A 12,639-nucleotide genomic window follows, 5' to 3' on the forward strand; every position below is an offset into this window, starting at 1 on the left:
GTAGAGGAAGAAACTGCTTATAACTAGGGAGAAATACATCCAGGAAAGAAAGATGAAGTTTCCACCGGGAGAGATGGGAAGGAAGGGAAATCCTGGAACAGGAGAAAGCATGAGCAAAGGCACAGATAAATAGGTAGGAGAGCAGAGGTTATGTTTCGAGAATGATGAGTAGTACAGTATAACTGGAATATACACTATCAATATATTTTGGCAGGAGGGGTGGTAAAAGTTTGCCCAACTGGTACATTACTTGTATTATCATCAATGACCATTATTCCTAAATCTATGTCTCCATCCAGATCTCACAGGAACTTCCGACTGTAAAATTCAAATGTCCACCACATAGCTCCACCAGGCTTACTCTCACACATTTCAAGTGAATATGTATAAAACTGAACCCATTATCTTTATGGAGCATTTACATGCCTCCACTATACCAACTGCTATGCTTTTTTATTTACTACCTTAAGGAATAAGTAAATCAACTGCACCTTTCTAAGCCTCATCTTTTAAATCAGGTAATACTTTGCAGGCTGTCAACTGCATGAAATAATGCACATGAACCAAACAGTCCATTTCTTGACTCATGATACTTCACAAAATGTAACTATTATTTATAGTATTAATAGTAGAAAATTATTAATACTATTAAAAGTAAATTATTAATACTATTATTAATACTATTGAAAGTTTCATTTGTAAAATGAAAATAATACCTATTTCAAAAGGCTGCTGTAGTCCATAAATGAAAAAGAATATGCGTAGTAATTTATATAGTCCTTGGCTTGCCTGAGGTAATTTTGTTTTAAAAAGAGGTGGCCATCTACCTTGGGTTTAGAAAATTGAGAACCAAAGAGTAAGAACTCATTAGCATCCTAGGGAGGAGCTGCTTTGATCCTAAAGACAAATACTGGTGACTTAGGTAGAAATATTCCTGGAGTTGGAGAAAATATTTCTATAATAAGTACATGGGAATAACTTTTAGAATATCCAACCCCATCTATTCTTATGTATACACATTAAAAAGTGTTACAGCCCTGGCCAGGTAACTCAGTTGGTTAGAGCACTGTCCCAGTACACCAAGGTTGCAGGTTTGATCCCTGATCAGGGCACATACAAGAATCAACCAATGAATGCATAAATAAGAGGAACCACAAATCAATGTTTCTCTCTCTCTCCCCCAAATCAATAATTTTTTTTTTAAAGTGTTACAATTGCATTGGAGGATTTACCATCAGAAGGGTGATGCCTGTATCAATAACTAAGTCTACATGTTTGATTACATAATCCATTATAAATTAAAAAGGTAAAATTCCAGTTTATAAGTAAAGTTTTTCTAAACCTATTATTAGTTTCCCTCTTTTTTAATCTCTTAGCTAGAAACATCAAATAGATCAGTATTTCCCTAAATTACATAACTATAAAGAATTGTTAAAAATACATATTCATATTCTTGACAACCATTATAGTCCTAATGAATCATAATTTCAAAAGAAGGAGCCTGGAAGACTGCAGACTTAGTGAACACTCTAAGTGATTGTTACAGTCAGGCAAGTCTGGAAAGTGTGGAAATAGATGAACCATACTGCCATGCATCCAAATATAAGAATTGCCATTATATGTTTATAAAGCCAAATTTTAAAGCTTACTGATACCATAAAAATGGGAATTTGGAAGAACACTATCAACTACACTTACCACACATTGACAAAATACCTAATTTCTGCCATATCTAATTAAGATAAACCTTTTATTAATAGCAATTTTCCTCTTTCAATAATCTTATAAACATCTTTCCTTTCTAAATTTTCTGACTTCAGCCAATTTAAAGACCAACTGCTTCAATCTACTCTATCAAACCTGAAAACACAATTTAAACTTCAAAATCTCAAATTGCTGGACAATGCATAAACTACATAGAAGTTAATGTGAAGGCTCTTTTCAGAGTCACTATTACCTATAATACAAATATAAATCATACATCTGGTAGAATGCACTAGTCTGAAGGTGGTTCAACCCTGGTGAAAGAGGATGGTGTAAGTGTGTGTATATATGTATGTGCATGTTCATCCTCAGAGGAGTTTTATCACTGGTTTCCTCTGCACCCAGAGTACTATAAATGTTCAGGGCTGGCAAATTATACAATTTGAGGAGGCACCAATCACATTAAAATCTATGTGAACATTTTACACGAACAGTTGCACAATCCAAAATAGTGTAGAAATCCTGCCTTGAGAAAATGATACATAGTACAAGATCCAAAAATACTGAATGCAAAAATAAGAAGGCACTTTTTTAAAGATCTATTTTTCAAGAACTATTCTAATTTTTCAAGAAAGCTTTGTGAAATGGGATTCATGCTTCTACTTTATTAGCATCTGATTTTATCTATCAAAATCCAATTTATGAGCATTCTTTATTTAATGAATTTTAGAGTAATCCAAAAGGTCTATAATTTTTTTAGATATCAATTTAACTCTTTAGAGTTATAAAGGTTCCACTGATGCACTGAATAAATGATATGCATCTGATTTATAGAATGCCCAAGCTCTTTTGCTTTCATTTTCTACTACTGCTCTGCCTTTGTTTGATCATTGCTATTTAAATATCAAGAAAAGCAAGATGAATAAAAGGCTAAAATCAATTTTGCTACTTTTGCAATGTATATACTAAAACTGTACAATGTTTGATGGGAGAGGTGACTGAAATAGAGACTGCTGTAGGTTAGTGGACTTTATGTTCCATTACTGCAGATAACAGAGATGACTATAGGTAAATAAAAAGTAAAAAAATCCAAAAAAAAAGAACGAATGAATGCATATACAAGTAGAACAACAAATCAATGAGAGAAAAAATAGATATGACTAATAGGAAAATTCCCTTTGCCAGTCATACAGATTAATGCAAACAGCTTACCTCTGTCCTGAAGCAGTTGCAATTGGTGATGGGCCATTAGGATTTCGTGGTTCTTCACATGTACTCATTTCCATTATTACTTTATCCAGGGTCTAATAAAAACACATTACAAATGTAATCAATTAGATATTGTATTTTATGTATATTATAAAAATATTTAAGACTGTATTCTCTTTCATTTCTTTAGAAGCTAAGTAAACATGAAGTGATCAGAGTCATTTTAGATGTCTCTCTAAAGGCCTAAAAAAAGACAAATATAAAAACAGAAAACAGTGTATTCAGTCCCTTCTCAAGGCCCTTAATATCTAGTGGAAAAGCTGTGTGTTTTATAGGAGTATGAGAGAAAAACCATAAGAAACAGCCATATACTGCTGAGATCGTCAGATTTCATAGAAGTGCAATTTCTAACCCCAGAAAGTATTAATATTAAAAGAGTAGTTAGATCAGATGCTTATATAAATGTTTGTTTCTGAGGCAGTTCAGAACTCACCAAACAGATGGGATGTGTTTTCAGTTTTGTCCATGGGATCTGGGGGGGGAAAAAGTTTTTTCTTTAAAATGAATCACTAAAAAGATGTAAAATAGTAACCGACACAGTTTCTTTCTTAAAATAGTAACAGACACACCAAATTGTATCAGATGAATTTTTTCTTAAATTGCAAAATAATAAAATGAGCCATTCATACTCTTAAAATTAGATGTGCCTACATTACATAAAAGACTAGTCATATTTTCTTAGTCATCTTTTTAAATGAAAATTTCAGGTTCTCTTAAATATCTTCTTTTCCCAGTCCTTAAAACACATTTTAATTACATAATTTAGCTAAGACCTCCCAGCAAAGCATAATCAGTATTTTGTTCATTTAACAATTTTTTATATTCTAGAATTTGACCTCTTTACAGATATTTAAAACAAATACAAAAGTGAAGCCATTGCTATAAAATGTAGGAAATAGCAAATAAATAATATTCAAACATAACCTGCACTAAAATAACATGTCTTTGGAGATATTTGGGTTTACGAAGGATAGAACAAAAAATAAAGGAAACTATCTTTTTTTCCTACAATCTTCTCTTTGGTGCCTAATTTTAATTTTAAGAAACAAATTAGCATTCAACTGTCTCTACTGAGCAGACTTGCAAACTAAGCCTAGTCTTTAAGAGCAAGAAATGGTATGACATGATTAGTGTCAAAGCAAGTAAAAATAAGTTTTAGTAAGTAATGTATTAATAAAAGAAAATTTTAAAATCCTCAAAATAAGAAACAAATGAGGAGAAGAAATAAAACTTTAAATAAAAGTATAACAAAGAGATGATAATAACTTATCAGTCCTATGTCTTCATTTAAAATAAAGTGTTTATGCCAGGCCGGTGTGGCTTAATGGTTGAGTGTCCACCCATGAACCAAGAGGTCACTGGTTCAATTCCTGGTCAGGGCACATGCCTAGCAGGGGGTATGCAGGAGGCAGTTGATGATGTTTCTCTCTCATCGATGTTTCTATTTGTCTGTCCCTCTCCCTTCCTCTCTCTCTCTAAAAACCAATAAAAACATATTTTTTTAAAAATAAAGTAAAATAAAGTGTTTATCACAAATTTAAATTGTCACATTTGATAACAAATCCAATTAAAAAACTTTGAGTTGTATTAAACTACCAATAATTTTATTTAAATACTAATAATAAATTTTAAACAGAAATTGAAATCTATTAATTCATAAATTAATACATTACTATATGACAATTCATAAGGCACACATTCATGTAATTACTTAAGAAAAAGGTATTTGCCTTTTTAAACTACGTTAATAAAAATGCTTCTGGACAGAATTACCTAAAACAAAATATTTATTTTAAAAGATAGGGATAAAATTAAAAAATAAAAACAAAATGCTTTTCACCGATATCAAAATCTCACCCTAATAGATGCTTTATTACAACAAACTTTGTTGATAGCAAGCCATGTAGGCAAATCCAACATATTCTGGAGCACCTCTTCATCCAACTCCAAATTCTTCAGTTCACCTTCACCTTTAAGGGTGCTTAGGTTTATCTTGTCAGGAGATAAATTTTTGGTAAATCTGAAAGATAATATATATTGACATTTATTTTAGTGTCAGTTACAGTAGAGTCACTCTTGCAAATATACAAAGCATTAAAAATGTAACAGCAGTACTAAGAAACCCAAAACTGCAGTGACAGGCTCTACTTGAATCCACTTGTAACACGGTTTTATTACTTGTTGTTTTCATCTCTCCTGTCCATAGCTCTCTCACAGAAAGCCTACAGTGTTTCTGTCACACATTTAAATCATATTCCCACATGTAATCAAGCTCTGGTTCTCACTGCCTTGCAAATTTATGAGTATCTAGTGAGTATCCACTATTTCCCAGGCACTATGAAAGGCAGTGCATATCACATTTTGTTCACTTTGTTACAGACTACATCACAGGAGGGAATATTCCTATTCTACTAACCAACCTACAAGGAAGGTAGGAAAAAGAGGAACCTTTAAAAGTAGCAGCAGCAGCAGTAGTCACCGCCATTCACCATCCCAAAATGATGATCAGTAGAATAGCACTCCTTTTTTTTTCTTTTTTTACATTTTTAATTTTTAAAATAATTTTTTATTTTCAATTACAGTTCATATACTGTATTATATTAGTTTCAGGTGTGCAACCCAGTGACTAGACATTTATATAACTTATGAAGTGATCACCCTGATAAATCTAGTACCTATCTGACACCATACATAGCTTTTAAAAAATTACTGACTATATTTCCTATGCAGTACTTTACAAGACTTAGGTCACTTGTACAGAAAATCCACTGGAAATGGCTTGGGCAGGCCTGCAAGTTGGGTGGGGTGGGAGAACAGTGTTGCCCAGGTTGATGGAGACTCAGATACGGCGCCTGTCTGCTGGCTCTGTTGGGGGACAGCTCAGCAAAGAAACAATGACCTCTGTCAGCACTTCTGTCTGGGGGAAAGCTGCCCCTCCTGCCCTCGTTGGACAATGTCCCTGGTGCCTTTGGACTGCTGCCCCAGTGCTAGAGCTCAGAGCAAGCGAGTATGAGTAAGTCCACATTAGCACTCCATTTATTTATTTATTTATTTATTTATTTATTTATTTATTTATTTATTTAATTTGAGAGAGAGCAAGGGTGGGAAACATTGATTTGCTGTTCCACTTATTTATGCATTCATTGGTTCTTTTTTAATTTTTTAAAAAAAATCCTCACCAGTGGACATTTTTTCCATTGCTTTTCAAGGAGTAGAAGGGAGGGGAGAAAGAGAAAGAGAGAGAGAGAGATCAGTGTGAGACAGACACATCTATTGGTTGCCTCCCCCCCCCCCCCGCCCGGGATCCAGCCTGCAACGGAGGTATGTGCCCTTGGCCAGAATCAAACCCCGGACCCTTCAATCTTCGGGCCAATGCTCTAACCACTGAGCCAAACCGGCTAGGGCCATTGGTTAGTTTTTATGTGCCCTGACCGGGGATCAAATCTGTAATTTTGACGTTTCAAGGCCCACTCTAACTACTTTCAGAATCATCCAGTGATTCCCAGCTTTAGAAACTGACTCAAATCATTCTAGGAATAAATTATAGTACACATATTTTGTTCTAAAAGGTCTCTGAGGCAGGGGATTATGCAACTCTTTTTAGCAAATCATGTTGGTGTGCTCTATGTGAGACTCGGGTTTACTGAATACCAGGCTCTTTGCAGGAATGCATTACTATCTCACCTAATTCCCAAAATAACTCATTAGGGTCAACACTATTTTTATCCCCACTTTTTACATGAGTAAACATAATGAGTAACTTATTTCCCTAATGTCATAACTAATAATGATAATAACAAAAATTACACACTTTAAAGTACTTACACATACATTATTTAATCCTTAAAACCCTAAAAAATGTAAAATTGCTAACTTCACACAGCAGTTACTTTTCAAAAGTGAAACTGACAAAATTTACTGGCTAACAAGAGTTATTAGCCAGTCTTCTATCTTTTTCTGAAATTAAACTAGCAAAATGTACTAGGTTTTTACATGCCCTACACATCAACAAGAATTATCAATCAATATACACATGCTTCTCCACTGACTCTAAACCAGAATTTCTTGAGCCGTATTTTATCTTTATTCATATCTTCTCACAGAATATCAACTGAGAAACACAAAGTTCATATTTAACCAATAATGCTGGGTTATATAATACTTAGCTACTAATCATGTTTAGTTTAATACTATGAAGTTTGCTGATAGCCCACCATTCCTAATTATACAGGAACGACCTACCCCTTCCTCAAGGCAAAACATTAGAGTTAGAAGGGAGCATTCACTAAGTATTTAATGAGGATTCACTATTCAGACACATACAGTGGCAAGCAAGCAGTACACTCAAGGTTCCTACTTTTGTGCAAGTTTCAGTTTACTTGGTGAGACAGAAGATCAAATAGCAGGACTGAGAGAGCATACAGTAGGGGGTCTTAATCCAGAGCTGCTTTGAAACAAGGACTTTTGAGCTAATATCTAATGGATAAGCAGACACTAACTACAGAAGGAAAGGGTGGCAGGGAGAGAAAGGGTATTCCAAACAGAGGAAAAAAGCATATAAAGGTCCTGAGGCAGGAGGAAGCGTGGTATAAAACAGAACTAAAAAAAAAGATCAGCATCTGGAACACAGCAAGAGGCCAGGACAGTAAAAGACAAATCTGGAAGGACAAAGAGGGGACCAATCATCCAAAGCCCTGACCATTTTGTTCATTAACTCTTTCATTCAATAAACTTTAATTGATATAGCAGGTCCTCAAATAATGTCATTTTGTTAGAACATTGGTGAGATACCACAGTAACTTAACTCTTGTTTATATCAATTAGCCTATGGAAAAACTGGTTTCACCATAAATCCTTTCACCACACTCCCAAGAACATACCACTATTAAGTGAGTTGTTACTGTTCCTATAATGTAAAAGTCACTGGGAATTTGACAATGAACAAGATAAAAATATCTGCATTTATGAAGCTTAATGCGGGGGGGAGGGGGATGCAGAGAATTAAAAAATAAGTTAAATATATAGTAAGCCAGGTTTTGGTATCTATGGAGGGGGGAAAAAAGCAAAATAGTAAGACAGGAGGTATAAAAAGAGGAACTTTTTTTTTTAAGGGTGGGCAGGAAAAGCCTCACTGAAAATTTGACATTTGGGCAAAGATCTGAAGGAAGTGAAGGAGCTAGCAACGTGAGGAAGAATGTTCTAGGCAGAGGAAAAGCAAGGACAAAAACCTGAGGTGGGACCCTGCGTGGCACGTCTGAGGAACAGCAAGAAGGATAATGTGACTGGAGGAAATGAACATGAGCAAGAATAAAAGGAGATGAGGTGAGAGAAATAAGAGGTCAGGTCATGCAGGATCTTTTAAGCTACCCTAAGGACTCTGGCTTTTATTGAGTAAAAATGAAAGTGTCTACAGATGGTTTTGACTAGAACAGGATGCTTTCATTTTTAAAGGATCACTTTATTGAGAATACATAACAGGAAGACATTGGCAGAAGCAGGAAGCCCAAACAGGAGACTACTGCGATAAGGCAGGTAAGAGAAGATGCTGCCTTGGATCAAAATGGAAGAGTATGAAGTGATGAGAAGGGAACAGTTTAGATAGATTCTGAAGGTAAAGCCAACAGGGTCTGATTGTATAGACTGAATTCAAGGATGACTCCAAGGTTTTTGGTCTAAGTAGATGGAAGAATAGAATTGCCATTTAGTAGGTAAGGAGATAGAGGGAGAAATAAATTGAGACTAAGGAACAGAATTTAGGCTTTGAAAGGTTAGTAGTTGGGTATTCAAATCTCACTCAGTAGCTACAGATTTGAATTTTGTAGTCACCAATGTTATAGATGGTATTTATGGTTGCAAGATGGAGACAGAAAATGAAATGGCTCAAAGACTGTGGTCAGGGACCATTAAGAGGCCAAGGCAATGTAAAAGAAACCAATGAGGGGATTAAGAAGAAGGGCCAATGAGGTAGGAGAGAAATCAGGTTTGGTTTTGTTCTAAGGTGAGAAGTCAGTGGGCTTGTATGCTGACAACAATGATGCAGAAAAATGAAAGCTAGTATTGAGCGTACTGGAAGGACAGAGAATCCTTGATTAGGAGACAGGAGATAAAGTACACAAGAGGAGGGGTTGGCTCTGAACAGTTTTGACTTTGGAAAGCATGTTAATAGTCTACATATGTAAAAAGTAAAATAGAATGAAGAAACTGAGACTGAAAAAGAAACCTAAAACTGAAAGCAAACTGAAACAAATGAACCTAATCATACTTCAAAAATACTGAGTAACTCATGAACACAATAGTTGACTATACTAGTGTTGGGCAGGAAGGAACGTGTGTGTGCCCATATACATCCTAGTGTTGGGCAGGAAGGAACGTGTGTGCACGCATGTGGTTAGTGGAGAAATCAGGCAACATCTTGACTGGGTATGTACAATAATGTTCATCTCAATGACATTTACAAAGGGAAAAAAGTAAAAGCAGCTACATGTCCAAAAGGGAATAATCCCTTTAATTATGATACATTATGCTATACACATATCAAGTAATATATTTTGCCAATCATATAAAAAAAAGTTTATATTATAATGTCTGGTGAAAATTCAAGGTTCAAAATTATACCCTGTGATTTCAATTACGTAAAAACTGCATTATAAAATATCAAATATCAAGAATACCTATGTTGGTGAGATTTTAGATTTGTTTCTTCATCTTTATACTTTTCGGTATGTTTAAAATGTATACGGAGCATATATCACTTTTATAAAGACAAAAGTTCAATAGAAACCCAAAAAGGCCTGGCAAGAGTAAAAGTGAAAGATGGAAAGATTAAAATATATGTCATTCACAAGAAATTCTATCTTCAAATTAGTTCATAACAAAGGGATAGTATCTGCAAAGAGCAAGAGCCTTAAAGTCAGACAAACAGGTCTGATTTCTAGTTTAGCCACTTACTGTGATATTTCTCTTTAGCCACATTTGTTATAATTTAATTGATATAGAAAAAGCAGACTTTCATTAAATGCCTTCCTTAGGCAAACAAAGGGAAGAATATTCACAAAAAAGCATTAAGGCATGAGAGATGTGTCTACCTAAGCTTTTTCCAAGGGTTGCTGCAGGCTCTTTGGACTAAATTGCCATTTGAAGTCCCCAGATAACTGGATTACTCTTCTAAACATTATAATTGACAAGTGTTATAACACTGGCCTGTTCCTAAAGAGAATAAATTATATCTGAAATAAACCATTTCAGCTCACTAAAGAATCATTTAAAGCTGAATGATTATAAAGCTGAACTTTTAAAAAATGGTGGAAATGAAAGTCAATTAAACTCCGAAAAATTATCTATCTGGTGGAGAAGGGGAGAGGAGAATGAAAGCATGAAATGTATAGAGAGCCAAAGCAGGTATGTTAACAAAGACTCGAAACGAGGGTAAAAGAAAGCCAAATACTGACCTGAATACGTCCAAGTCAGAACATCTACACAGAGAAAGTCAGACCACAGGACAGAGACAAAAACGGCACACCTGCTACTGACATTTTTATAATTCAGAACACACATGAATGTTTCATTACCAGCATGCAAAGAGGTTTTAAAATAAGTACACTTTATTCTAATATTAATATCATATAAAATAAATTTCAGTGTGAATGAATTTTATTGGTTAACTTTCTCATATTTTTAACAAGGTAACAATTTAAAAACATACTTAAAATATGAAAACAGGCCTCCATTTTATCTAAAGTCTTCTTTAATGACACATAATAAATGAAAATAAATTTAGTAGTTTTTTCAGTATTAACAAAAAAAAACAGCTAACTAAAATTCCCATACAAATGGAAAAAATTGGTTTGATTTATATTATTCAATTTACAATCAATACATAATTATGAGAGTCTAAATTATGTGCAAAACACTGTGCTAAACAAACATTTAGGGCAAAACAAAGAGAGTAATTGCACATAATCAAGGTTTATCATTTGCTTAAGGGAATACAGTATAAATGCAAGAAAGGTCAAGAATCCCAGCTCTGCAAGAAGAAAAATACCACTAACTACTTAACCTCTCAATGCCTCAGTTTCCTCATCTGTAAAATAGGGGTAATAATAGTACCTGCCATATAAGGCTGTTTGAGCATTAACTGGGTTAGAGCACTTAAAGTGCTAGGAACTGTCCCTAACACACAGGAAAACTCAGTAAGTGTTAGCTATTACTAATATTAAGATACAGGTTAACTGGGAATATGAACAATACAGAGATATTACATAACCAGTAATCACAATTTTATAAAAAAAAAATTTGGCTTGATAAAACACTAAGTATGCAATAAACCATAAATCAAAAGTACAAATTTTATATCTGATGTTACTATAAATTTTAGTCATAATTTATTTGAGCTTTCATCAGATTTTACAGCCACATCATAAAAATAAAGATTATAGCCCGGCCAGCGTGGCTCAGCGGTTGAGCATTGATCTATGATCCAGGAGATCACAGTTCGATTCCCAGTGAGGGCACATTGTGGGCTCAATCCCCAGTAGGGGGTGTGCAGGAGGCAACTGATCAATGACTCTCTCATCACTGATGTTTCTAACTCTCTCCCTCTCCCTTCCTCTCTCTGAAATAGGTATATTCAAATAAATAAATAAATAAATAAATAAAGATTACATAGTTGCTTTATTTGCTAAAGAAACCTAAAACACATTTGTGAAATGAATCATCTCCAGGTTAACTATATTTGAGGGTAAAATCAGAATCTTAGAGCTAAAAAGAATCTTAGAACAAAGTTTAGAAAAACCCTTTTCTAACCTTCTTCCACACTTACTTCTTTACATTCATATAATAAATTTCTTGATCTACCTTGTCCTGAAATTGTTTATGGGTCCTATTCTTGTATATGCTTTTAGAGATTCACATCAATACCTACTATTTTTCTAAACTTAAGAACTGGCTTTGCTACTTGATAATATTTCTCAAATAATAGCTGTAATTAGAAATAATCATTCCTATTCTGATATTTTATGCTATAGCATGAACTAGACCCAGAGAATTTAATAATGCATGCTAAATTGTTTAATTAAAAAACTAAAAGTAGGAACTCTTAATCTGAAGTTCATGGATGGGCTTCAAGGAGTTCAGGATACTTTATTATATTTTCAAAAGGGTTTTTGGACACCAAAAAGGCCAAGAACCACTCCCTTAAAGAAAAAGAATTTTAACTATCTGGAAAATAAATTATTTCAATACCATAATTTTATTTTTAATACTGTTATTAAATTAAATTAACTTGTTATTAATAAACAAACACCTTTTAGGGTAGCTGCCCAACTACCAGTGATTCTATCTTCCCAGAGAAAGTCCATAGACATAGGAAAAGGTGCAAGTCTAAGACATTTTTACATACTTCTTTGGTTACAGCTGATTGATCTAGAGGTCGACAAGGCTTTTAGGCTGTTAAATCAGATACTTTCCTTCAAAATTTGAAACTAAAGCACTACCTTAGGATCGAGATGACAAATAATAAAAAAGTACATTTGAGGGAGAAACACAGATCCAACATTTTAGAACTTAAAGGTACCAAAAAGACTCTTCCCCTATACTGTTCCAATCTCCCCAAATTGGGCCCAATTCAAACACCCTTGAAATGAACAAGTAATTAAAAGCACTGGCTAG

The 12,639-nt window shown here is 34.2% G+C and overlaps 1 protein-coding gene across 3 annotated transcripts in view; it reads right to left on the reverse strand.

Moving 5' to 3' along the window:
- BLTP3B (bridge-like lipid transfer protein family member 3B) overlaps positions 1-12,639 on the reverse strand; it is a 64,450-nt gene that overhangs the window by 32,467 nt on the left and 19,344 nt on the right. For all 3 annotated transcript variants that reach the window (XM_081130968.1, XM_081130966.1, XM_081130967.1), the window contains exons 2-4: positions 4,831-4,993; positions 3,407-3,445; positions 2,917-3,008 (exon numbers count right to left, since the gene is read on the reverse strand). In XM_081130968.1, coding sequence (XP_080987094.1) covers positions 2,917-3,008; positions 3,407-3,445; positions 4,831-4,993 — 294 coding nt within the window. The remainder of the gene's footprint in view (positions 1-2,916; positions 3,009-3,406; positions 3,446-4,830; positions 4,994-12,639) is intronic.

The sequence above is a fragment of the Miniopterus schreibersii genome (genome assembly GCF_964146895.1).
Source record: "Miniopterus schreibersii genome assembly, chromosome: 2".
Lineage (NCBI taxonomy): Eukaryota > Metazoa > Chordata > Mammalia > Chiroptera > Miniopteridae > Miniopterus > Miniopterus schreibersii.